The sequence below is a fragment of the Tachysurus fulvidraco genome, chromosome 17, assembly GCF_022655615.1.
Source record: "Tachysurus fulvidraco isolate hzauxx_2018 chromosome 17, HZAU_PFXX_2.0, whole genome shotgun sequence".
Classification (NCBI taxonomy): domain Eukaryota; kingdom Metazoa; phylum Chordata; class Actinopteri; order Siluriformes; family Bagridae; genus Tachysurus; species Tachysurus fulvidraco.
In genome coordinates this window covers 17,167,924-17,194,799 of record NC_062534.1, presented here as the reverse complement: position 1 = coordinate 17,194,799, position 26,876 = coordinate 17,167,924, and the positions used below count along the sequence as shown (strand labels likewise).

Genomic DNA, 26,876 nt, shown 5'->3' with positions numbered 1-26,876 from the left:
TGTCATTTTGTCTAGTTTGATATCCGGCTACTACTTTATAGAATGTCATTATCTGTAGTATACCATTTTCTAACTGCATATTGTCATACTAAACCTTCTGATATCAGTGCCAGTGGGATTTAACCCTTGCATTTTCTCTTAACTAATGAAAGTGATGCAGAAGTGTTTCAGATCTTCAAAAGCAAAACCTGACCATTATCTCTTGTTTGAAAAAAAAGATGATGAAATAAATACAGCATCTTATAACAAATTAGCACATGAATCTTTAAGCACATCACTAATATATCAATCTAAATATTTTACTCTTTATGGGTTGTTTTCCTTTAAGGTCTGGAAAAAAAAAACAATACTTGTTTTAAACCCAAACCCATTATATCAGTGGTGAGAACTTTATATGATTAATGAAATGAACGTTTGGATAATTCAGGGTAATTTAATATTATAACTATATTGGTTCCTCTGCTTTTATGCGGATACAGAGATGACAACCTGCGCATGCGCACCTCCCTCTAGAGCGCACGCTAACAGCAGAGTTTGAGGAACAGCAGCCGATTTTACGCGACTTAAATTTGTGGATTTTGTCAAGTTCTACAAAAGCTCGGCTCCGAAAATGTAAAACGATCAAAGAAAATAAGGTAAGAGAGAAGAAGCAACTCTATCGAAGTCGTATTTTAAATGACAACAGGCGAATTGAGAAAACTGGAGCTGTGTGTATCGGGTGTTTTGATAGTGTCCCATAAAGACCTACTGTTTCTGACCTGCTTCCTTAACCCGTAATCTGAGATTTTCTCACGGTATTAACATTAATATGGGAGCTTTTCTTACAGTTTTATCTTTAACATTAATTATGTAAATGTAAATAGCTTGGCTTCTGTTATTTAGTTATTTAATTGTTGCTTCCCAAAATCTACCAAAACATTCAAAGAAAATGTAGTTAAATGATACAGGAATTAGGTTCAAGGGACATTATTAATCAGACCAGAATCTATTTACAGTTTATACATATTTCCAGCTTTGATACTTTTGTTGCCCTTTTCATTCAAAAGTCTTGACATGAGGGATTTGGTAGCCTAGTGCCAATCGGAAGGTTGTGAGTTCGATTTTCACGTCCACCAAGCTGCCACTGCTGGGCCCCTGGGCAAGGCCCTTAACCCTCAATTGCTCAGTTGTATGAAATGAGATAAAATGTATGTCCTGGATAAGGGTGTCTGCTACATGCTGGAAATGTGAATGTAAAAATGCACCATTGCTTTCAAGAGGCTTGTTTTATTAGACTGCTCGTGATAAACACTGACTGGTTGATGATAAGTAATTTACATGCACTGCAAATTCAAAAAGGTTGGATCACATTATGAATGCAAATTAAACCCTGTATACTAGACTGTCTCTTAGAGTACAGTTTGGCATCAGAGCTCAGAGTAGAAACCGAGGGATGAGGAATGTTTTCAGATCCTGCTGAGATATGACTCTCACAATGGATCACTGCAGCGGTTCTCCCGTGATAAGGGTTCGCGTGGAATAAACAGATCTGTAGGTCTCAGTGGAAAAAAGCATGAAGCTCAAAAGAATCTAATCATTTTCTGTCATCTTGACTTGAGTTTGAATACTTTGTTTGTGACATGTCACAACAAGTGTTTGTGTCAGGGTGTGTTCCTGGAGCAAGCACGTATTGCCATTAAATGTATTTAGTGGAAGCGTTTTCTTTATTTAATGTTGCATTTTAAAATGCTGTTTAATCTATGGGACCTTACGATACCCAAACTGTGGGCATCAGTTTTACACTCTTATTTTTTAGAGGGTTTGTTAGCAATGTCATGACCTCTTGCCAGACTCTTAAACCAGGTGTTTTGGCATGTTATGTGTTTTGAACTGAGATGTCAGTGGTTTCAATAAATTCCTGTTTGAGAACCTGTTCTTTAGAAATGTGTTGCAAGACACTTGAAATACAAGATGAAGATGAAATACAAGTGCAATGGTATTACATAAAAAGCAGACTGATGCTATTCGTATTTCATTGTACCAATATAAACAATACAAACAAACAATTTTAAGTCAATAACTAAATGTGTAATTATAAACCATTACAAATAATATATAGAATAATAATAAATTTTAAAAATTTGTTAATGCCCTCAAAACGTAATTTAAACAAAAAGAATTGTTAATAGAAATCTGTAAAATCTTATTAAATTAACAGGATGTATCAATATTCAATTTGGAAATGCCACCCTGTCTTCCAAGGAGATAACCAGCTAATGTACTAAATTTAAATGATAAACATAACTTTGTCACAGGTAGACACAAGCAGGAACATATTAATCCACCATCTCATGGTTATAGCCCAGGGTCATGCTCCCTGGGGGCCTCTAAATAAAACATAATATTAGCCATAATTGTATTGTCAGTATTGTCATTAAAATGATATTAATTAATTACATAAGCAAGGATGATTACAGCTGCAGGGTACCAGATAAATATTAACGATTGGGTTTATGTGGAATTTTCTTTTTTCACATTTTCTTTCTGTCTGTGTTGTTTCCTCCACGTTCTCCTGTTTTCTCTCACTTCTAAAAAGCATGCGGGTAGGTGGATTGGCAATGTTGTATTGTCCTTGGGTATGAATGAACGTGAGAGCTTGTGTAAACATGGTGCACTGCAGTGGACTATAGTGCCCCTTCCAGGGTGTATACCCACATTATGAACATTAGACTATAATAACCTACAATATGGTGGTCAGTGCAAACTGAATTTCTTTGTCTGCTCTGGTTGCACTGCTATAATGCTTCTCTGCTACTGTGCTGCATGTGCTAGCTTTCTGTTATCTGATAAATAACTTCTGCTTTGTTGTCTCAAATTGAAATGGCACTTTTCAAGTGCAAATGAAATGCAAGATAAACAAATAGTATGCATACCAAGTGAGTCAAGCTACACAAAGTTTTTATTTAAGTTAATCTTTTTTTTTGTCTTCTAAACTAATAAAAAGCATCGATTTTTAAAGATATTATGGTTCGAGGCATTTAGTGGCATCTTTTAAGATTTTTTCAAATGATGAATATTTCATAACATTTTACCCATATTTAAGAGTCAGGCTTGTAATGTGCAATGCTATAATTGTGCTACGTATTCAAATCCACATACAGTTGGTGTTACTATAAGAATGTGCAAACATTTTCACAAAGTTCACAAAGTCTTGCACTCACTGATCTTGCATATATGTCAACCCACCAGTGGTATGACACTCCTGGTCTGACTTGTTAAAAAGTGTGCTTCCCAAGCTGCTATATTTGGCAGCAGTTTTCTTTCACTTCCTGTCAACATTGTACTGTTTAAACAACATTATGTAATCTGTACAATTGGCTTGTAATTATGTTTTGATTAAGGGTATCCTTCATACACTAGTGTAGACCCCTGGTGTGTGTGGAAAGAGTGTAGAGATTCTATAAATATTCAATTAATAAAATAATTTAAAAAAAGGTTCAAAACCCTGGCTAATTTCCAGTAAGAGAATAAATATGTTATTGGGGGGGCACGGTGGCTTAGTGGTTAGCACGTTCTCCTCACACCTCCAGGGTTGGGGGTTCGATTGCCACCTCCACCTTGTGTGTGTGGAGTTTGCATGTTCTCCCCGTGCCTCGGGGGTTTCCTCCGGGTACTCCGGTTTCCTCCCCCGGTCCAAAGACATGCATGGTAGGTTGATTGGCATCTTTGGAAAATTGTCCATAGTGTGTGAGTGAATGAGAGTGTGTGTTTGTGCCCTGTGATGGGTTGGCACCCCATCCAGGGTGTATCCTGCCTCGATGCCCGATGACGCCTGAGATAGGCACAGGCTCCCCGTGACCCGAGAAGTTCGGATAAGCGGTAGAGAATGAATAAATGAATGAATGAAAGTATGTTATCTACTTATCAGTAGTGATCTGTTATGTAACCTTATACTGTTACTGGGTTTAGGACCAATCGAAAATTCTAGTTTTTGATTTCGACACTTTAGATTTAGCAACTTTCTAAATCTAAAGTGCCAAAATCAAAAACTAGAATTTTTGATAAGCTTAGATTTTTTAGATAGATTTTTTTGATAAGCTTCCATAATTCCTGGAAACATTAGCACAAGGCTATGACTATGTTTATCTCATCTGGTTACATCCTACAATGTATGTTAATTCAAGATTCAAGATTCATTTTATTCAAGATAAAAAAAAATCTTGAATCTTGAATCTTTTTGACAGAATCTCCTGTAAGGGTGTTGAACGATCAGAGTGACATGGCTGAGCAAAAGGCTAGCATACATACACACAAGTGTGTTCAGTCAGCTCAGCAGCGCTGCTTTGGCCAGATACGAACAATGACATATTGTGTTTCACAATAGTGCTTCACTGTTATTTATACACACCCCCAGCACCCTGCATCCCAAACGCCTCCTGTAGTCCTCCGTTTCAGCAACGACTTTGGACTCTACAGCTTCCACTAATTGTTCACACTGGAAGCCCTGCAGTGTTTGAATAGGATGTGCAAGAGGAAGATCTTTATGGATGTTTTTCTTCTTTCAGTTATTTGAGCACTGACAGCGCAGCAGCGTCAGGTTATATAGAGTATGCCATCTGAAGCATGTGAGCTTGACTCATTGTTAATACAGAGGAAGAGAAGACTGTGATTTATTTCACGTCTATGTGTCACTGGAATACTGGAGACCATGTCTTTGCCAAGTGTTTAGTGAAGTGTACAGTGAAGTAGCATCACTTTGATTATGTGACTCTATGACCGTCTTCTTATTTAGGACTGCAAAGTATTGTGTGTGATGACATATTGCAACATTTTTGATTAAACATATTAACAAGCCATGTGAACATGTTTACTTGGAGTTGACATGGTTAAAGTTTTGCCTGGATGCTGGGATACATAGCTATCTCTGTAGCTATGAAAACGTTTTCCAATATTAGAGTTTTTCCAAACGACATAAGTATTAATTGTTACTAAGATATTTATTATCAGATCCATTTTCTTGCCTTCCAAAAAAGGAAAAAAAAAGCTTTCTTAACCAGAGCTTATCTCGTAAACCCAGTGGATACACTATAATCCAGGTCAAGATAATGCAGTGAATATATGGAATGATGGACGAATTAGTACGTTATCTACAATATTGTTTATGTTGGACATTTTCTTAATTTGATAAAACATTAGATGAAGATAAACTGAAGTAAATAGAAATACATTAAATAAAAATATGCAAAATTGCTAGACTTGTGTAATGCCTTGTAATATATTAACGATGTGTAAACCCTTGATGTGTCATGGTTAAAGATTGACCAGGCTTATTTTGGCTAAATTTTTCATTTGTTGGATCTCATGAATGCTCTGATTCTTTTCTGCCTGCACATAATACTTAACTGGAATACTGATACCAGTATTTCAAAGACCAATTATTCACTAAGGATGAACAAATTACAGATGGTTAGCAAAGTAAAGAAAAAAAACTACACAGAGTGTCTTAGTAATGAGCCATGAGCCACCAGTTTTAATGCACCTTGGCTTAGCTTCTCTAGAACTTTACTGGAGGGATGAATAAAAAAAATCTCAAAAGGTGTGTTGATGGGGTGGAAAGTCTCTAATATCTCACTCCAAATACTCCAATAAACATTCAGTTGGATTGAAATTTGGTGACCGTGAAGGCCATTGCTGTGAATTGAGGGCCAATTGTGAAGGCCATGGAATTTGGAGCATAATGAAGTGTTATTTGGTATCTTTAAACCACTCCTAAAAGGATAGAAATGTTTCATTTTAGGGTAAAGATGATCAATCAGAAGTAATTTTGTAGTTATTTTCACTGATGCAGCCCTCCAAGGGTTCTCAAACCGTGCCATGTAATGCACTATATGGTATAACACAGCTGTTTTTAATTTCTTCCAAACACGTGTGCATCTCTTGCATCTCATTTCCTGGATATTACTAAGACTAAACAAACAAACATTTAGTAGTTATAAAAACTAGGTGGAAGGTTATATCTTTTCAAATTAAGAATTTGTGTAGAAAATTGTAATAAGATTTTGATTTAGTTGGCAAACCTTAGATTCACTCTTGTAATAAGGCGAATAATTGCATAGAAAATGGCACAGTGTACATTTTTCTCATTGTCTGTGCATAAATTAGAGACCACGTAATACCAACACTCATATCAGATCAAAGTAGTAAAGTGTTTTAAAAGTTTCCAGATTTTCAAATTTGTACTCAGCCCCTTCATTTCAAGCACTACAATTAAACTGGACAGTATTATCAGGCATACACAAATTTTCTTTCCTGTTGTTGTGCTTTGCTATGATAAGATGCTATTTATAAACAGATATGTAACTTGCAAAGAAAAGGGAAGAATCTGTGTATGGAGACATAGAGACTTGGAGACAAAGCCAGGCCTTTCATTATTGCTCAGACTCAGAGCAAGTGTCTGTTTCTCAGTAAAAGGCTCTTATTTGATGTAGTACAGTGGATTTAATGTGCAAAATAATGCTGGTTAGTTTAAAGGAGGGGAGAGGCTTTCTATATTTAGGGCCTGAGCACTGAATGGTGCGAAGCCCTAATGTTTTTGTATTTATTTATTTATTTATTTATTTATTTATTTATTTATTTATCTATCTATCTATCTATCTATCTATCTGTTTGTTTATTTATTTATTTATTTATTTATTTATTTATTTATTTATTTATTTATGCACACATTGGCCAATTGGGGTCCCTTAACATGCTCGAAAACTCTTGAAATTGGCACACACGTCAGAGTCATGCGACACTAGGCTCGGGCAAAGGCTGGAATACGGGCGTGGCAGGGGGGCCCTGTAGCGCCCCCTGTAATGCAAAAACAAACATTTGTGCACAGATCGGGCAATTATGTACGCACATGTACGAGAGTTGGTACGCATATAGATCTCATTGACCCGAACAACTTCCGCGCTCTATACTATGAGCTCCGCCCAACAGGAAGTCGGCCATTTTGGATTGTTCTATAAGTGCATGCGGTGACATCAAACGTGGTCAACATGATGCCGGGACGTTGCACTTGCTAAATTCCGAAGGGATTTTTGATTTCTCGAACGGTGCGGTGCTGCCATGGTGAAGCGACAGTTATGGCGAATTCAAAGAAACAGGAAGTGTCTAATACCTAAAGCAAAAAATGTCTTATTGGGATGAGACGCGGTGTGTATGTTCGGCCAAGGATTCCGATCGCATCGATGTGCCTATTGTGAATCTCGGACATAGCGCCACCAACAGGCACCAGGAAGTGTGTCAGTCACAACAGTTGCATGTGGTGAACTTTTAAATACTCCTCCTAAGACATTCATGTGATTGACCCCAAAAGCGGTCAACTTGATGCCGAGACGTTGCCCTTGCTAAATTGCGAAGGGATTTATGATATCTCGAACGGTGCTGCCTTGGCGAGGCAACTAAGTTATGGCGAATTCAGAGAAACAGGAAGTGTCTTCTATCTAAGGCAACAAATGTCTTATTGCGATGACACGCGGTGTGTATGTTCGGCCAAGGATTCCGATCGCATCGGTGTGCTTATTGTGAGTCCCGGGTATAGCGCCACCAACAGGCCCCAGGAAGTGTGTCAGTCACAAAGGTGGATTTTTTGACAGCTGCATGTGGTAAACTTTTAAATGCTCCTCATAGGGGGTTCATGCAATTGAGACCAGACTTGGCCACCATGACGCAGAAATATTAGAGATGCGAAATTGCGAACAGATTTTTGATACCTAAAACACTGTTGCCATGGCATCGTGTCAAAATTTACTTTTATTTCAAGTATATTTAAGTCTTTTGGCGTGCTGTTAAGTGTGGACAAAAAAGTCAGACAAAGGTGTGTCTTTCAAGTGGCTCACTAGCGCCCCCATTTGTCTAAAATGTGGGGTTTCATTTACCCACAGTCCCCAAATGGTTCAGTAACAACGTAAAATAGTCCACTGATATTTACCCACTTGATGCACTTGCCCACCGTGCATTGTTTTCTGGGAGGCACCGTATAGCGATAAAAAAACGTGCGAGGGCCAGCCATCGCTGTTTGCAGCTATATTTCTTTCTATTGTCATTTAAGAAAAAAATATTTTCACGACGTGAGCTGATTCAACGTAATAAAAGCGACAGTTCAGTGTTACATGTTACAAGTTTATATATTAGAATAATGGATCTCATTTGATAATTGATCATCTATTTAAAATCATCTTAAAACCTTGTCCTATGGTAAGTTTATGAAGATGCCTTGCACATGACAAGGCTTTTTAATGTCCCTGATGCAAACAGGTTATCTCTGTTACATTTTTCATTTATTTTAACAGGAGGCAATCATTCATTTATTTTTCTAGAAATTGTATTATTCATATTAGTGAGTAATAGCAAATTTAAAGGTGTCATGCACTTTTTTTTATAGAATTATGGTGTGTTTTTTCCCAGTGTAGCTGCACATCAGGGCGTTATCTCTCTTTCTGTAGCAGGAGAGGACCGGCTTAGTCTCTTTGAGGGACAGCTGTATCCTGTGTTTTCTGCAATGCTGAGAAAAGCCAGATTGCCTATTAAGATAAATATGGGTGGGCCGGGATGAGTAGGTGTAATCAGTGTTTATCCTGTAGTAACTCCAAATATCAAGCAGTATTTGGTGTTTATGGTCATTACACGAAAAGGTTTTGGTGGGTGGTGTGAAGATGGTGGGTTAGAATGGCAGCAATAAGGTTAATGTTGTTATAACTTTGTTATGCAAGCCAAAATACGTCTGTTGCCAATAAATCTTTCATCATTAGGCCAGAGCATGTCTTCATTGGATAGTCCTCCTTCTATGTTCCTTGTGTGCTGTCTGTGTAAGAATAGGTATTTTTATATATCTGCCTTTTCAGATAGCACTGTTAATATTTTCAAAGAGTGTGCACACTTTTTCATATAGGGATTTTCTAAAAACTGGATTAAAAAAACAAAACATTAACACACAAGCATTTAAATATTGCTGATCTAAAAATGTTTCAAACCCAGACTCATGTTTGAGTGTTTAAATCTGTTATTACATGGAATTCCTCACCCACCAACATTGATTGATTCCACGTAAGCCTGAATTGGTACACAGTTACAATAAACGGTTGTTTCAAACATTTCAAGCATTATTTTCATATTTAATCCTTTTATGGATGTTTTAAGAGCAAAAGTGTCTAATATAAAATAATAGATGTTCAATGACATAAGTTAAATATACTGACACTGCAGTATATGGCAACAATAGACAGCATTAATTTGCAGTGTATTAAATAACACTTTGCACAATACAGTACATGCTGAGTATCCTTTAATATAAAATCTAAACTAAAACAAAGAGGTGAGTAATGTGCTGTCCAGGCAGAAGTTGTGGTTTTGGATTTTAGTGATGTGAGGCTGTTCCCTATTATAAAACACTGGCGGTCTGAACCTCAAACACATTTTCCACTGCCTTTGTATACACGTATACATGTCCTCACTACGCATGTAGGCCTGATATCAGAAGGAGATATTTCATTTGGACACAACATGTGGTCTGGAATTGATAGGCTTTTGTAGTGATTCAGCCTTATGATGTGGTAAAGGATTGGTCAGTGGACAAAACAGAAAACTATGTGACTGTCTGGTTCAGGCTCTAGTGGCTGAAAGTCATCAGACCTTCTCAGGAACTATGTCTCTTTGCACATAACCACTTTTGATGTGGATAAATTCTTTTCAACAGTTGTTTACTGACAAGTATGTATTTTCACTTCTATTATGGAGAACGTTTGTCACTTTGTATTGTGACACAAAAGAGTACCATGTTTATGAATGATGTGTACCTTTGATTTGATAGACTTTAAGTAGGGAAACTTGTGCAATGCTAGTAAGACAGAAATAAGACAACACCCTGCCAGTGGCTTTTCCCAGGTCGGGCTTTATCTGCTTGTTTCATGAGCTTCCGGCCTGCTTGCTCTGAGCGGGATCCGGTGTATCAGAATTCCAGAGCCAAAGGTTAGCGTCCAGAGTGCAGACAAAGGAAACCAGGGATATGACTTATAGCCCTTTTTAACAGCCTCCTACCTGCTGCTATCTTACTCACCCAGTGCTGTCTAGTAGCAAAGAAAAATATATCCCACAATGTGTGTTCTTCTTGTCCTGAGAGATTTATAATGCAGAAATATTCCCTGCATGTTTTTTCTTACAAGGGGGCTTACTTTCATTTGGGATTCCTTCAAGGGTCATACATATCCTTTGTTTGTAGTATGACAAGTCTGAGTGGGGTTCAAGGCCTCCACCCTTGGATTAAAGAGAACTCGGCCACTGCGGAAGACTCCACCACTTGGCTGAGATGGAAGACACATGCTCTGTGTTTTTCCCTGCTCATGGTTGGCATTGTGCCACCTAACCAACCTTGAGATTCTCCTTAGTGTTGTGTTCTCAAGCAGCAACAACCTTTGGAATACAGAAGTTAGGGGAGTATCTCTCCAAACGCCTGAGTCCATTCATATTGTTTGCTGGAAGCATTTGCACAGGGGACTTTTTTGGAGTCATGCCCTCCTCATCACATAGCCTTTTCCCACCCATTGCAAAGCCACTTCCTGAATAGGCTGAGTTAATGTTTCTTTCAAACAGCCTGTTGTATCATAGACTTATGTGATATAAAAAAATACTAATCCTTGCTCTATATTATACTGCAGATATACCCAGACACATTTACTGCAGTTTTATTACATTTCCAGACTTTTAGACATTTTGCTTAGGTGCAGTTAAACATCTGAGTATGCCAGTATGACTTAACACACAAAATATGTCAAAAGAGCATTCATTTTCTCCACAGAAAATGTCAGATGAGTGACTCAATATGTGGATCGGGAGTGATTTAAGGGGGTGTTTTGACCTCTGTGATGTCAACAGACACTGGCTGGAAGCCCTGCTCCATTCCACTCCCATGACCTTGACTTAGACATGAGCTTGACTTAGGGATGGGCTCACTTTCTGTCAAATAAATAGAGAATATTTGAGTTAATTAATGTGAAGTACAACTACTAAAGGTATGTTTGACATAGTCAATATTATTCTTACATATATCAGGAATGCCACTAAAGTTCAGCTGAAAATTGTCAGAATCAGGAACGAGGATGAGGATTTTGGGTTAGGTGTTAGGGTTTGGGTTCGGGTTAGGGTCATTTTACACATAATGTTCATGGTGATAATTATTCAGAAGTGTTAAATGGACAGTTTTTTATTTATTTTGCTCTCCTGCACTCAAAGTCCAGAAAGAGAATGGTCAAAATGTGGACATGTGGACAACTTCGAGAGGGAAAAAAATATATACTGTTTTTCTTTTCTGTTTACTGTACAATTCTGTGGAATTACCTAATCACCATCCAGTTAACCTTTGAGATGATATCTCCTTCTGTAAAACTGATCTGGTAAAACTTTCCTTAAAACTGACCTGGTAAAAAGTCTTAGCTTCTTGTCTGGGTCTGGAAAAGTAATACTTTTTCTATAAAGAGAGGTTTGTTTAATTTTCTCACATTTAGCACTCAGACTAGTCATTTACAAGATGCTCCTTTGTTTGAGAAATGACATCAGTCTTTCATTCTTATATTGCGGTATTAAGAGGTCTTCAAGAAGGACCTCATCTAAATGCCATAGTGATGTATGACCTCAGCGTAAAGAAAAATGTCTTGGTGTCATGTGAAACATATTGGTAATTATTTGCAGTAGAACCATTGGGCACATTCATTAATTTTTAAAACATGCAAGCAAATGAAGGAACATTTGCCTGTGTAGCTGTTCTCTTATTACTACAGATTAAGAATGGTAGTGTATAGTACAAGCACACAAGCACTAATGGACTGTTTTTGTTTCCATTAGATGAGGAAATCCTCCTCGCCCCATGGCCAGCATTTCTGCTGCTTTGCATGCAGGCTAATCCCATAGCCCATGTACACTATGGCAACGATTGACGCAGCCTCAGATGCTCAAGACCTGTTGGCTTCTATTCACCTTGAGAAATATCTGAACCACTTCAGACAGGCAGGCTTTCTGCTGGCTCGGGACTTCTGTCATGTGGACAATTCTGCTCTTAACAGACTTGGAGTGACTGCCACCGGGCACAGGAAGCGGATCCTCAAACTGGTCGAGCACATTCAGCTGATCTGCCAGGATCATAGGAAGGGCACTGTGTTGGATCGCTGTAACTCAGAGTCAGCCATTCATGAAGCGACTTCTGATGGGCATCCTTCACCTCAAGGAAAATCAGACATATCTTTTGAAGCTATGCACAACAGCTCAGCGGCAAATTTGTCTGCTCTTGTGAAACGCTCCAACTCGGAGTGTAGTACTACCATTATGAAGCCAGTCCCAAAACCTAGAACTGTCTTTAACAAACAGAGGTTGAAGCAGCCTTCTCTTGAAGCACAAGAGGAAGTGCAGATCTGCAGAAGGTCCTCCCAGGATTCTGCCTGTTCTGCTATTCTGGAAGGCTCTTCTGTTGAGCTAGCCTTAAAAGGCCCAAAACAAAGCTTGAGTGAAGAGCAGTTAAATAAATGTATTTCATCCCCAGACATTAGTGGACCACTACCTCCAGTACCCCCAAGGATCACCCGTTTTCTTCCTCCATCCACAGTCAAGGGCATGTCAAGCCAGGCACCACACAGCACCCCTCCATTGCCCCCTTTTAATGACTTTTCTTCCAGTTATCAATGTTCTCCTTTCACCAGTGTACCTGGATCTCCTCCTAGCCCTCCATGCTCTGGCCTAGAGATGGTATCCAATGAAATCTACAGTGGCACTTTACCTGGCACACCACCCACTATCTGGAGCCGCTCTATACCTATGCCTCCGCCACGCCAAGAGCACAGCACATCTACCGAGAACAATGGGTAGGCAAATCAGCATCACTATTATAATCGTATTTTGGAATATGCACAATGCAGTCATTTTATGATTCAGTTGTCAAGTGCTAACCTTCATATCTGTATGTCTACAGCACTTTAATCCACAGCTCATCAGAACTGTCTAAACGTTCATTTGGTAGGTTCATTAGATTTCCTACCCTAGTTAATGTCATAAATGCATAGTACTCTCTCTGTCCATATTGCATATTCTTTCTTCATTAATAAGTAGCAGTTTTGTTTAACATAGCTCCTGCTGAGGACCAAGATGAAATAAGTCCATACTGTGAAACTGTTTTCCATAGCAAGTGGCAAAATCAGCATCTTGAGGTGAGCATAGAGAGAATGTACAGTAGGTATTGAAGGACATTAAACTGCTTCTGAACCTATTTCAACATGTTTTTTTTTCTTTTCTTTTTTTTTAATTAGGAGGAAAGGTCTCAGAAAAGTGGGAATAGGACTGGTGCCAAAGATGATAAGCCAGGAGATGATCATGGGTAAAGACATTTCTTGACAGTGCAAAAAGGAATTTATTAAATAAAACTGACAATTTATAAGCTGCCAGAATAACACACTTTCTACTAATTCATTTAAAAGCATTCACAGGTAATTACTTTCATCTCCTTAATGTGAAAGTGCATATTGGTCTGATTGGTGCTTATTTCATTTCTCATAAAAGGTTCTCTGATACAAACATTTGATGTCATGCACCTATGCAAGTATAATGTGCAAGTCTCGTCTGCATGATCAAATAAACAGATAACATGAAGTGAATGCCATCTTCAATCGAGAAATGCTTAAAGATCGCTATGAAACCAAAACGAATTTCAAACAGTGCTTGGTGAATATAGTCATAGAAGGTACTACAGCATCTTCCTAAAATATCAGCACAAAGAGTTGCTAGCAACAAATAGCAGCATGCAGTGTTACAGCAAGTGCTTTTCTAAAGTGAATCTTCTTCACTGCAACCTTATTCAACCTATATTTGCTAACTGGATAATGCATTTGTATTAAAATTGACTAGCTACAGTAATTTAAAAAAAAAAAACAAGGAAACAAATAGAGCTAAATAAAACGTGCTTTTTATGATTTATACAAAATAGGTCCATATGTTTTAGTATCAGGATCAGTACTAAAATACATGTACATATACTTATGCATTTGTGTTGCAGGCTGTTCTGTGAACAACAATTTTATGATTTATACATAACTGCCTACTGCTCTCTCTCCAGGCATCAGAGCCAATCTGGTCTCAAGCGGCTGTCTTGTGGCAGTCCTGGTGACTCCCCAGGCTACAGCACAGTTGGTGAGCTCTCTACTGCCTCACGTGCCTTCTCCCTGCCTCCACACAGCCTTTACCCAAGTGAAATAGATGAGGACCATTTCATCTCCCCATATGCTAGTTTCACCTCACTATCTGAGAAGCCTGCACTCGTCCTCAGTGGCTGGTTGGACAAACTCTCCCCCCAAGGGTATGCCCTGTCGGGGCTCCTGCTCTCTTCCTGTCACTGCATTTCCTCCCTTCTTGAGGGCTGTCTCTATCTCCTGTCCGTCCTTTCCTGCCGGTTTGTCTAACCTTTCCAGAAGCCTTTCTTTCCTCTTTTTCCTTAAGCCTGTTGTTTTCTGACTGTTTTCCTTGCCTGTACCAAGATTATATTTTTGTTTATCTGTTTTAGGAATTACGTGTTTCAGAAGCGCTATGTAAAGTTTGATGGAAAAAATCTGATGTATTATGGCAGTGAAAAGGTATGTTGCATTCATAGGTTGTGATTTTGTCACACTGAATACAGCCTGAATCCTCTGTGTTTGTTCCTAATGATCCAAAATGATAAAGTACTATTATCTGACACTTAAATAACCTAGGATGCCACTAATTCCCTGGAAACAAACTTTGTTTTAAATTTGAATGTTCCCCACACAAATGGCTTTCCTCTATTGTTCTCAGGACATATACCCAAAAGGTGTGATTCCTCTTGGTGCTATACAAATGGCCAGAGCAGCCAAAGACAACAAATTTGAAGTTGTGACAAATCACAGGACATTTGTTTTCCGTGCAGACAATGAAGGTAAACACATCATCCTCAAGGCTATCCTTTTCCTCTAATAAATTTCCTCAGTGTGTACAATGTAAGATATCCCTCTTTCATGTTTCTGTTTGCATGCAACATCTTTTATACCACCACTGCAATCTTATGTCATGACTAGCTTAGAAACGTGAATGTTGATGAGGCTAATTTTTTTTTTCTCCTGTGTCCACAAAATTCTTTGGATGTGGCTCTGTCGTCACTATCCACAGTTCAGAGGACTAAGTGGTGCAGTATACTCCAGGAGTGGGTGAAGGACCAGATGGTCTTTTACCGACCTCGTTTTGGGCCAGGGAGCCACTGCCAGAAGAATGGGTTCTTAGAGCTCAAAGGGATTAAGTCAAAGATCTATGCTGCAATTATAACTGAGCAGATTTGGCTGTATAAGAATGAGCAGGTGATTTCCAGTTCATCACATTTTCAGCACAGTTGTGGTGTTCTAATCTGTTTCCTTCCTGAGTTGCTCAATAGTTGCTCAAAGGCCGTAGAAAAGGGCTTGTTGTGCCAAAGTTGACATAATCTACAGTAGACTAATCTTGTGATTGACCTTTTTTTCAGTGTTTTAAGAATGGCATTGGAATCACTTTAATTGAGGCCAGAGGCGCTACAATCCGAGATGGAAAGAATAAAAGCTTTGACCTCATAACTCCTTACAAGGCCTTCAGGTAAATTTTAACCATTGCACTTTTTTTTAACCATTGCATTTTTTATTTTTATTTATTTATTTATTTTTATACAGTTGTTCCATTTAAAGTGTGTGAGAATTGTGATCTCTATTCTCGGCCAAATAGTCAGGATTCCCATTTAATAAAAAAATTTTTTATAAAGGTTTTCATGTTAAATCATTTAGCTGAAAATTAGGCCATTTGTTTTGTTCAGAAGGGTCCCTTGTACATGAGATTTATAGTCACATGAAAATAAATATATATATAGGAAGAGAGCACAGATTTCAGTGTCTGTCTTATAATGTTCCTCAGCATATTATGATTCAACAATACTGGCAAAACAAGGTTAAATTCATATTGAGTATCACATTAAGGATGTCAAAATATACACAATTTCAATAGGGGATTATTGCTCCAAGATTAGGAAGATTGGCATGATATAGTGGAAGTTAAATCTAAAGAGTATTCCAGGATGAAGCATGAACTGGTTTTGTAGAGGTAGTTGTCCTTTTTGTCTCTGTAGCTTCACAGCTGAGTCAGAGCGGGAAAAACGGGAGTGGATGGAAGCTTTGCAGGAGTCAATCGCCGAGACACTCTCTGATTACGAGGTGGCTGAGAAAATCTGGTCTAACCGCTCAAACAGGGTGTGTGCAGACTGCAAAGCCATCAATCCTGATTGGGCCTCCATCAATCTCTGTGTGGTCATTTGCAAGAACTGTGCAGGTATGTCAAGCTGATGGCCAATCCAAATCTTAGTTGTCTTATCAACTTAATGGATTGTCTGACAGTGCCTTATTGTTCAACTAATCACTAAATTTGTCTTTTTAATTTTGTTAAATTGCTTGTCATATATGGTATTATGTTTTTGCATCATGTAACAGTCTTTAACCAGTTTAGTGACTTGGAAAATTGGCATTGGTTTCGAGAGCTCTAGACTTTATATCCCACTGGGTTCTTTGTGTCAAACACTAATGATAAGAGGTGGCTTGGAGGCAACATATTGGGAATCCACTAAAGGCAAACAGAGTGAATGGAGCGTGGCGAGTGGTGTGTTGACTCTTTTGTTGTGTCTGCCTGCAGGCCAGCACAGAGGACTGGGCACAATGGTGTCCAAAGTGCAGAGTCTGAAACTGGACACCAGTGTTTGGAGCAATGAGATCGTTCAGGTGGGGGTTGCAGGCAGAGGACACGGGTCATGACACTAGCTTTTGCTTTTGAAGTTTTTTGCATGCTTCGTCTGTAAAACTATTCCCAGAGCTTTTGAAAATGTTTTGGTAAATAACACCAGCAAACAATGATTCTTGCTTTTCACACAACAGTAATCTCTCTAAAGATTAAATTGGCTTTCAAAAAAAATTTAACAGAGTTTATTGTTAAAATAGTGTTTACTGATATGGATCATGCAAAAAATATATTCTGAACATATAAGCCTAGGAACTTGCAATGATGTTTGCACATATGTATATGTTTTAGCTTTTCATAATGCTGGGTAATGACCGAGCCAATGAGTTTTGGGCTGCCAGGATGCCAGCAGCTGATGAAATGGACTGTGATGCATCTCCAGAACAGCGGAGGGAATTTATAACCAAGAAATACAGAGAAGGGCGTTACCGCCACCCTCACCCCAGCTTTAGCACACAGGACGAGTTACTAAAGGTGAGAAACGGACAGTGAGTATAATGCACTGAAGAGTGAATGAAGCTGACAGTCATGTTAAATGTGTTTTAGATATATTTCATCTTATTCAAATGGCATCATTAGTTCTGAAAAAAAAAACAGAGAAGTGCTGTGCACATTTAAAGGATAAACAGCATCTTTCTCAATCTACCACATCTACACTGTTTGTGGAATTACCACAGACACCCTTAACAAGTGTCACTTGTTCAAAGAAAGCACACTTATAAGGGAAGTTCTTGCTTCTCTTCACTCAATATTCACAGTATGCTACATTTCTGTGTAGCTCAATCCTGTTATTTAACACTATAGCAAGAAGAATCAAGTACGTAATGTAGTTACACATGCCTTGTGTTATTCATTTTTGAAAAGCTGAACTCTTAACACATTACATACTTAATTTCCAAATTTATTTAGAGCTCTTAGGGCCAATTTACAAATAAATATGACTTATCTTATGTTACACTGTGCAATAATATGCATTTCTCATGCGTTTTTATTTACTGATGTAGCAACTGTCTTTCAGTTTTCTGTCAATAGGTTTCCTTTCTTTCCTCACATGCTACAGGATGATGTTACACAATAAGTCGAGAGTGTGCTCTGATCTGCAAAATATGATGATTAAATGGCCAGAAGGAATATCATGTGACTGAACATGCTTTATATTGATGTATTTTGGTGTTTGGTCCTGCAGGCATTGTGCACAGCTGTGACTGAACAGAACCTCTTGAAGACAGTCACACATATATTTGCAGAAGCAGAAGCTGCTCGACTTTCAGACTCTAACGGACATGAGAAACATCTGTCTCTGCATTACTCTTACACCCAGGCTGCAGGTTCTCACTATTTACTATATACAAACACATACTAAAGTAGACACACAACTATATCAGTATAAAACATAGCAGTTGTTTTCAGCCATCAAATCACCACCATAGCATCATATGTTTCACTAAACACTAAGCCTTAATAATAATGTCATTTCAGAATTATTAGCATGTACATCCCACAGCGGTAGTACTGTAATCAGCAATTCTATATTCACTTCTGTTTTGTTGCAGATTCCTCTGTGTATGATGAGATCATGCAGCCAGTTCTGTATTCTGGCTACCTCTACAAGTCAAGCTCCATGAACAAAGGCACTTTATCCCGAAGAACCAGAGACGGTAGGCGTCAATGTGGCAAACAAAGCAGTTGGCAGATGCTTAGGATCAGAATGTGTTTCTTCAGAAGATGAAAGATAAAAGGCCTTTCAAGGCTCACTTCACTTACAAGCATATTATTATATATACAGATATGATTTTTGTACTTGTCCAGTAGATTTACTTACCATGTAATGACCATCTCTGTGCTGCTTTTTTTTTTTTTTTTTTTTTTAAGATTTCCAAAAGTATTGGTGCTCGGTCGAGAAGTCTCTTCTGTTTTATGAGTCTGACCGGTGCCGTGAACCCACCATGAAGATAGAGGTCAAAGACATCATCTGTTTAGGAGTTAGCAGGCCAGACTTATGCACCAACAACAATGGCTTCATTGACAGGTATATGGCAAATCATCTATAGCAATCACATTCAAAATGCCATTAAATCAATAAATGAAAATGGATATACAGTGATCCCATAAAAATGTCACTTCATCAGCCATGTATACAAACACTAACCAATGTACATTATTAACAGCCTGTATTCTTTTGTAGTTTTTTACTTTAACTATTTTCTCATATTTTTCCAATTTTTAAATGTTAGTAAACATCTAGAGAACATTTTCATACTAGCTGCAATGAGCAAAAGGATTCAGTCCAAAGCACATTTAAATAAGAACTAGTGTATATTTTACTTACTTTCTGATAAATTTTTTTCAGGTATATCATTTCTCATTTGAAAATTCTGAACACTGTTGCATTAAAATTTCAGAAGTAGCTTTCTTTTTATCTCTGTTTTAGGTTTCGATACACTTTCGAACTCTACCTGACATCTGATAAGATTGTCCAGTTTGGCTTAGAAACTCCAGATGCACTACACAGTTGGGCAAAAGCTATTGGAAAGGTAAACACAAAAAAACAACAAAAAAACATAAAAGTGTGCACCCTGTATATGACCATAATCATGTGAACTGAGGGATTCTAAAGAGCTCTTGTCTATTCAGGCTACCACGCCTCTGAGCTGCCACTGCTTACTGACAAGGGAGTTTGAGCGTGTGGGCATGTTGCACTATAAGGCTATGCTGGACCCACGGCAGTGGAAAGAGGGATTCTTTGTTCTTCAAAAGTCCAACCTCTTCATTTGTCCAGGAAATGATGGAGCTGCTGAGGACATTATTAATCTGAAACGCCTGCAGGAGCTCAGTGAGTATCTCAAGCACACTTCTGTTTTATGCTTTGTGTCTCTACTACATGCTAATTTGTGGTTGTTACTTCTCTGTTTTAAATGCTCAAGGTATAGCATCAGAGACAGACAACCATGAAAAGAAAGACATTTTGGTTCTAGTGGAAAAAGGAAGGTGAGCTTTGACTTTGGAAATTTGAAGTCATTTACAAATTTATGAATTCAGGCAACCAAACAAATCCACAAATGGATCTTGATCAAAAAAAAAATTATATATATATATATATGTATGTATTTAGGACTCTGCATCTGCAAGGCATGGGGCGTACAGACTTCTCTCTATGGTATGCAGACATTCAAAAGTCAGCGGGAGGCAAAGCCAACACGCTGAAGGACCAACAGCTGAGCAGGAATGACATCCCCATCATTGTGGACAGCTGCATTGCTTTTATTACACAGTATGGTAAGGACACAGGAAGTGTATATATGAATATACTCTTTGTTTATATCCACTCTGGATATAATTCAGTTATAAGGCTGAATTACAGCCAAGTCTGAATTTATTTCTTAGAATTACAATTATATATCATAGTATAGTCTTAGACATTCTATTCGGGAATGAAAAAAAATCTGGAATAGATCAAGTCTGAATTTTTGGACAGGTCAAGCTGCACACTGATGTCAAACAAACATGACAGAAAAAAATAGCAGGCGATTTTACATTTAATAGCAGTTAAAAGCATAATGACAATATTTACTACTTGCTGTAGTGCTAAACTGTGTTAATCTCTTTGTGTAAAACTAATATTGGCAAATTTCATGAGTCAAAAAATAGAATTTTGGTATTGTCAACTTGTAATTAATGACAGAATTTCAGCTAAAAATGCAATATGTAAAGAAAAAAAGTATTTTACTGGTGCATTGGTGAACTTTTTGTTTTCCCATCAGAGGAAATTTCTTATCATGCAGAAAGAATAAAGTATTGCTGTATTTCTGAAGATCCTCGATAATTGTCTCATATTTCTAGGGCTGGGCCATGAAGGGATCTACAGGAAAAATGGAGCTAAGTCCAGAATCAAGCTACTGATGGAGGAGTTCCGGAAAGATGCACGGAACGTGAAGCTGCGCATTGGAGACAATTTCATTGAGGATGTGACTGATGTCCTGAAGAGGTTCTTCCGGGAAATCGATGACCCCATATTCATGGCAGATCTGCACCCATATTGGAAGGAGGCTGCCAGTCAGTAGTTTATCATGCTTTTAAAATTTTATAAGTTTTATATACTTATTTGTTTATTTTATAAGTTATGTTGCTCCACACACCAAAATATCAGGGATGTAGTTTTACTGCATTATGGCCTCATTGATTTCTCTTAATGTGCAGAGATATCTAATAAGACGCAGAGATTGGATAGATATAAAGAGCTAATCCGAGGTTTGCCGCGAGTCAACCGCACAACTTTGGCTGCTCTCATCAGTCACCTATACAGGTTGGCTATTTCAAAATGTACTGTTCCAGATTTAATCTGTAAACATGCTGATGGCTTGTGAAATTGTATTTGTCTTCTTGAAAATACATTTTTCTTTGTATATTTCTCTCTCTCAGGGTACAGAAGTGTGCTGACCTGAATCAAATGTGCACAAAGAACCTGTCTCTGCTGTTCGCCCCAAGCCTCTTTCAGACAGATGGAAAAGGAGAGCATGAAGTAAAGATCGTGGAGGACCTCATTGACAACTATCTATATGTATTTGATGTGAGTAGAGAAATTATAACTCAGTGGTCTCTCTGTAAGATGGTCTGTACCATCTATAATGTTGTCTGTGTGTTACTTGAATTTAATCTGCCCACGGATGGTATTCTTATGGCAGTCATGTGATATCTTTGTAGTGTAGTTTGACACAATGCTTCATATTTATTAATGCTTATTTTAATTTCTTTAAAAGATTGATGAAGAACACAAAACTCAGATTGAACTGGAAATCAGTCTCATCACAACCTGGAAGGACACACAGGTTCAATAATATTTCTGTCATTCACTAACACCTTCTGACATAAAACAATAAAAAAGTTAATTGAAGTAGTATGCACAACATTAATATGCTGTGTATTTTTTGGATCCAGCTCTCTCAGGCAGGAGACCTGATTATCGAGGTCTATCTGGAGGAAAAAACACCGGACTGCTGTATCACTCTGAAAGTAAGTAGGTTAAAATGTGTGATTTTTTGCTTTGTTGGGATAAGATGCAGTTTCACATTATGAACACTTGGTGGCATAATGTCACTGCACAAGCCAACAACTGCTTTAAGTCTGTGTTTATTTTGTCATCTGCCTGTCTGTAGGTTTCACCCACTATGTGTGCCGAGGAACTGACTAACCAGGTGCTGTATATGAGGAATGTCCCTGCAGGTGAAAAGGATGTGTGGATGACCTTTGAAGCCATTGATGATGGGGAGCTTGGTAAATAGATCTGCTCAAGTAAAATAGCACTGAATCAAATGTTCGAGGAAATGAATTGATATTATTTTGGTTTTTAATACGTGACAATAAAGTAACACAAATTTGTGTAGTGTTTTAGGACATTCTATATAATTAATTTTATTTTTAGAACGGCCACTTCATCCAAAAGAGAAGGTTCTAGAACAGGCACTTCAGTGGTGTACTATGGCTGATCCTAGTTCTGCATATTTGTTGGTAAAGAAGGTGCCTAGAGGAGAGGTGATTGACATCTTTACAGGTGATTTAATATAATTAATAACTGCTGTAATACAGTTGCATAACAAATATATTAAAAAATGAAATCAGTAAATAGCTAAAGGACAATCATTCACAGATATATGAAATTACAATAAATTAAGAATTCCTTTTTTTTTTTTTTTTAAAGCTTACAAGAGTGAAATTGTGAAGTTTGGAGTTCTGAAGTGCCGAGAGGAGACACCCAAACTTCTGCAAGGGACCAAATTTCAGGAGCGTCTGTTCCAAATCCTGGATCACAAATTACTCTTAATGAAGGACAAGAAAGTAAGTCTGCTTCTCATCATTAGCCTTTTCAGATTCTGATTCATTAAAAAGTTAAAACAATCTGGAGGAATTTAAATTTTCTTTATTTTAACTAGTCCAACAAACCTGAAAAGGAGTGGCTACTCAAAACTATGAAGATTTACATTGGAGTAAGAAAGAAGTTGAAAGCTCCAACAAAGTAAGATATTTTCTTTTTGCATCTCTGTTACATGTCTGTTTCAGGTACAAATATAACATCCTTGTTAACTTGTGTCAAATTGCAGATGGGGTTTTACTGTGATGATAGACAAACATCAGATGTAAGTTGGTCCAATTGTACTTTATTTCATCAGTCTTATACAGAACACAAATTTAGGCATCATGTTGGTATGCTTGCATAATGGGTAGTAATCAGTTTCTTTACCTTGACAGGTATCTCTGTTGTTCCAGTGAAACTGAGCTTTGGGACTGGATCACCAGTCTCCTGAAAGCACAGGTATCAACCTTTACATGGGTATTGTTTCTTTGATACTAACTTGGGTATATCAGATGCTAGGAGGAGTTCATGTGATATCATTTTGGAATTGCTAATTGGTAACTTGAAGCTATCAGTACTTGGCTCATATTGTTTCATCTGTTTCTCAGAATGACGACTTGCGGCCTCCTGTGATGAGACGCCACTCCTCATCTGACATCTGCAAGCAGAAGTTTGGCACCATGCCCTTAGTGCCAATCCGTGGCGAAGAGAGCAACACCAACACCAACTCCACCATGCTTTCTGCTAACCAGACACTGGTAATGTATATCTGCTATTGCACCCTCTAGTGTCAAATGTTTTGACTTGTTAACATTTTATTCTCACCGGTTGTTTTTCTGGTGTGTTTGCAGAGGAAGCTTCACGATAGGAGGACACTATCAATGTACTTTGTGAGTATGTTTTTATATCATTACTCTTCTTTTAAATCTTTTAAAAATTGCATGCAAGATTAAGTGCAAAATGCAATCGTAAATCTGTTTTTGTATGTTTCTTGTTATGACGTTAGCTAAGCCTATCAAATGTCTTTTGTGGTACACAGTGACTCTTTTGCAAAACAGTGTTTCCCTAATTGAGGAATTCCATCAGATTTCCTCGACCCTCCCATTCCTGTTGGGACCTGAGGTTTCCTGATACAACACCATCAGGATGTTGAGCTGACTCAGTAAAGATAACAGGATGCACGGGGTGGAAGAATTGTTCCACTGAATTGTTATGTGACCCTAGCCTTGAGGGCAGGCTGGGGCCTCTGTCCAAAACCCTTGTGTTTTGGGAATGGGGTGGAGGGATAGGAGGGAATCATGTAGCCTCTGGTAGCTTCTGGGGACTCCTGAGCCTAGAGCATTTGCAAGCAAATTGCTGGCTTTTTTCTTTTGTCTTCAGTGTATTCATCAATTATCCCGAGGTTGTCACTGTGATTCTAAAACAATGGTTAAAATCAATGAAGGAAGTCTCATGGAAAGCAATTTGAATGCCGGTGAAATCAGAACACTATTTGTAAACGTACAAGTAACCACAAATAGAATCTGATAATTGAAGATAATCATTTAGATTGCCAATTGCTTTTGAGAACTTGAAACTAGGCGTTGTTAATTTAGGGTGTGGTCTCTGTCTTGTACCTTTCCTAATCAGATTATATTGTGGTAGGTGTTGTAGTCATCAGGAGTATATTTAGTGAATCCACATACTGTAATACGCATTTATTTATTTAGAAGACCTGAAAAAGATATTGAAAAATACTAAAATGTCTAAAAAGTACTAAATACTAAAAAGTTTTTGGAAGATGGACATTTGTTGATTGGGAGCCCAAAGAATAAATTCAACACCTCTTAGTCATGGAAAAATATTTTTTGGGACATTTTTAGTCCTGGGGAAAAACCCACCAAATATTGCATTTTTCAGTTGTGTTGTATATGGCACAATAGACAATTTTAATGGACCTGCAAGCCAAACTGACTAATGAATTTTAAATGTATTTTTTCCAAATGTTGAAGTCTTTAACATCTCTAACATAGACATGTGCTTGGCTTCTTTGTTCAGCCCATGAAGGTGCAGCAGGACTCATTGGAGGAACAAGATGAAAGCCCAGAGCCACTCTACGAGGAAGTTGGTGACTTTGGCCTGCAGGTGCTGAAGTCCCTGGAAAGCAGCTTTCTATCCAGTGGCCAGTCCAGGACTCTGGAGGTGCCTCCACGTTCAGAAAGCCTCAGCCAGGGGAAGAGCAGGTCACTGGAACGCACTGTTGTCCCAAAATTGACCCGATCTAGTAGAGGAGAGGGATCTCTGGACACGTTGGTGCATGAAGAGGAATCACATGCCTCTTTGGAACGCAAATCCTGTAGTCCTTCAGAAGAGCTGCTTTTGCATGAACTCTCAACACTTTTTAAGAAACCAGAAGATGATGAACAGTGATCTGCTGAGAACCTGACCTAAGATAACCAGTTGCACCTCATTTACATCCTGAATGAGGAACTGGTATTATATTCTGCTGTCTGGATGTGCAGTTTGTACTTTTTAAAAACATTTAAATCATTATTTCCTGTGAGGAATTTGGGCATAGTTGTTGGTCAAATGGTTGTATTATTTCACATACATAAAACTAGGCAGTATTATAAAGATAGGACATTTTGTTTCTTATGTCTAATATTTGTAATTTGTTTATGTGCTCTGTATATAACTGGTATGTAATAATCATATATATATGACCTGCTTGTTTTAACAAACCTGAATTGTTTTAATTGGTCTTGGAAGGCCAAAAGATCTTTCATTTAGTTCAGAATTATGTTTTTAAATGTTTTTTTTTAGACTGACAAATTCATTTGTGTTGTACATAAAATGAAGTCTTTATCCATAGTTAAATCTGAATACATTAATCCCATTTAATGCTAAAACTGCTTTTCAAAATTTTCTTAAAATTGCATTTTTGCATCTTAAATGGCAAATCAATTAATGCACAGTGTACTTCTTTCATTTCAAACTCTGGGACTTTTTTCCACAAGTACATTTTGTATTTATTAATTTATTAATGTTTTTTGCAGCATTTCTTAGCATTCTGATACTGAAGGATTTAATGGAGATGATATTTGAGAAGCTTGTGTAGGAATTCTGTCCAGCTTGCTCCTGGGGACAGTAGATGGCAGTGTAGGCTCAGCATATGAAAGCCTGACAATCATGACACGTGTAATGTATTCTACTTTTCTACAGAGATTTACTGATTTTGCACAGTAACCAACAGGCCCTTAATTAAACATATTTATGCTACTGTATAATTGTAAAATTATCTGTATGCAGGCACTTTTGTTTGACTGCCATTCTTTGCTATGGAACACAATTTGCCGCTTACTCAGTATTCTGGAACATGCCACCAAACACTGTAAATGTTGAGTACTAACTGCAAAATGTTTTGATTTTGCACAATATATTTCTTTTTTTTATTTATTTATTTTTTACAGAAACTGAATAAGGACATGTATTGGAATATATTTAAAATAGAATTAGTAATGTTCCATAAAACAAACACTGGCTGTCAGGACATGCTCAATAGATAAAGTAAAGAAATAATTTGCACTGGATACATTGAAGCATGGGTGGGGTACATTAACTGCAATAAAAACTATTAAAAACTAGTTCCACATTATACGTGGGCTTGAAATATAGTATTTTTACCCAAACTTTTTCTTCAAATATTGGTGAATAAATTAAAAAAAAATAAAAGAAAGATTCAGACCCTCAGTATTAAGACTTCACATAATTGCAGAAGATGGTACCTCAAATGTAGACTATATATTATAAGGTTCTGTCTGGGTTAAAAAATTAGAGATAAAACCTTAACACAAAGGACATTAAATGTATTACTCATCCTCTTTTCCTTTTCCTTGTTGCTGTAATGGTAACAAAAAGTACATCTTTTAGGCATTATGTATTTTTTATGATAAAGAAACACCAAATAAGACACATGCAATATAAAGTTACAAATGTTTAGTATTCTTGACTCAAGTGACAAGGAAAAGTACAGTTTGTTACTTTGAGAGTGCATATTGATCTACAGAAGTTGTAGATCCAAAAAAAAAAAAAGACAAAACAATTAAACTTTAACAAATGCCACCTATGCACAGGCCTAAAGGTACTAAGGTTGTCATTCAATTTTGTGCTGAAAGTTCCACTTAAATTCTTGGCACACACACACACACTTTGTTTCAGATCAAACAAGTAAATG

The 26,876-nt window shown here is 37.6% G+C and overlaps 1 protein-coding gene across 1 annotated transcript; it reads left to right on the top strand.

Moving 5' to 3' along the window:
- The first annotated feature begins 488 nt into the window (after positions 1–488).
- Positions 489–26,297, top strand: arap3 (ArfGAP with RhoGAP domain, ankyrin repeat and PH domain 3). Its single transcript, XM_027135457.2, has 34 exons — positions 489–635; positions 11,863–12,872; positions 12,980–13,023; positions 13,135–13,214; positions 13,314–13,381; positions 14,117–14,356; positions 14,561–14,630; positions 14,830–14,950; positions 15,181–15,365; positions 15,527–15,633; positions 16,157–16,356; positions 16,714–16,799; positions 17,107–17,289; positions 18,002–18,143; positions 18,369–18,473; positions 18,688–18,844; positions 19,247–19,349; positions 19,450–19,648; positions 19,740–19,803; positions 19,928–20,091; positions 20,656–20,868; positions 21,013–21,118; positions 21,235–21,382; positions 21,573–21,641; positions 21,751–21,825; positions 21,969–22,086; positions 22,235–22,363; positions 22,511–22,647; positions 22,743–22,825; positions 22,911–22,946; positions 23,059–23,122; positions 23,272–23,421; positions 23,515–23,553; positions 24,701–26,297. Exons 2-34 carry the CDS (start codon positions 11,932–11,934, stop codon positions 25,070–25,072), a joined length of 4,998 nt encoding a protein of 1,665 aa, XP_026991258.2. The 5' UTR covers positions 489–635; positions 11,863–11,931; the 3' UTR covers positions 25,073–26,297.
- Positions 26,298–26,876: the final 579 nt, after the last annotated feature.

Coding starts and splice junctions, on each gene's coding strand:
- arap3 (XM_027135457.2), top strand. CDS start 11,932: ATGTACACTATGGCAACGATTGACGCAGCCTCAGATGCTCAAGACCTG. Junction 14,631..14,829: donor TGTATTATGGCAGTGAAAAG/GTATGTTGCATT, acceptor TATTGTTCTCAG/GACATATACCCAAAAGGTGT. Junction 22,947..23,058: donor ATGATAGACAAACATCAGAT/GTAAGTTGGTCC, acceptor TTACCTTGACAG/GTATCTCTGTTGTTCCAGTG.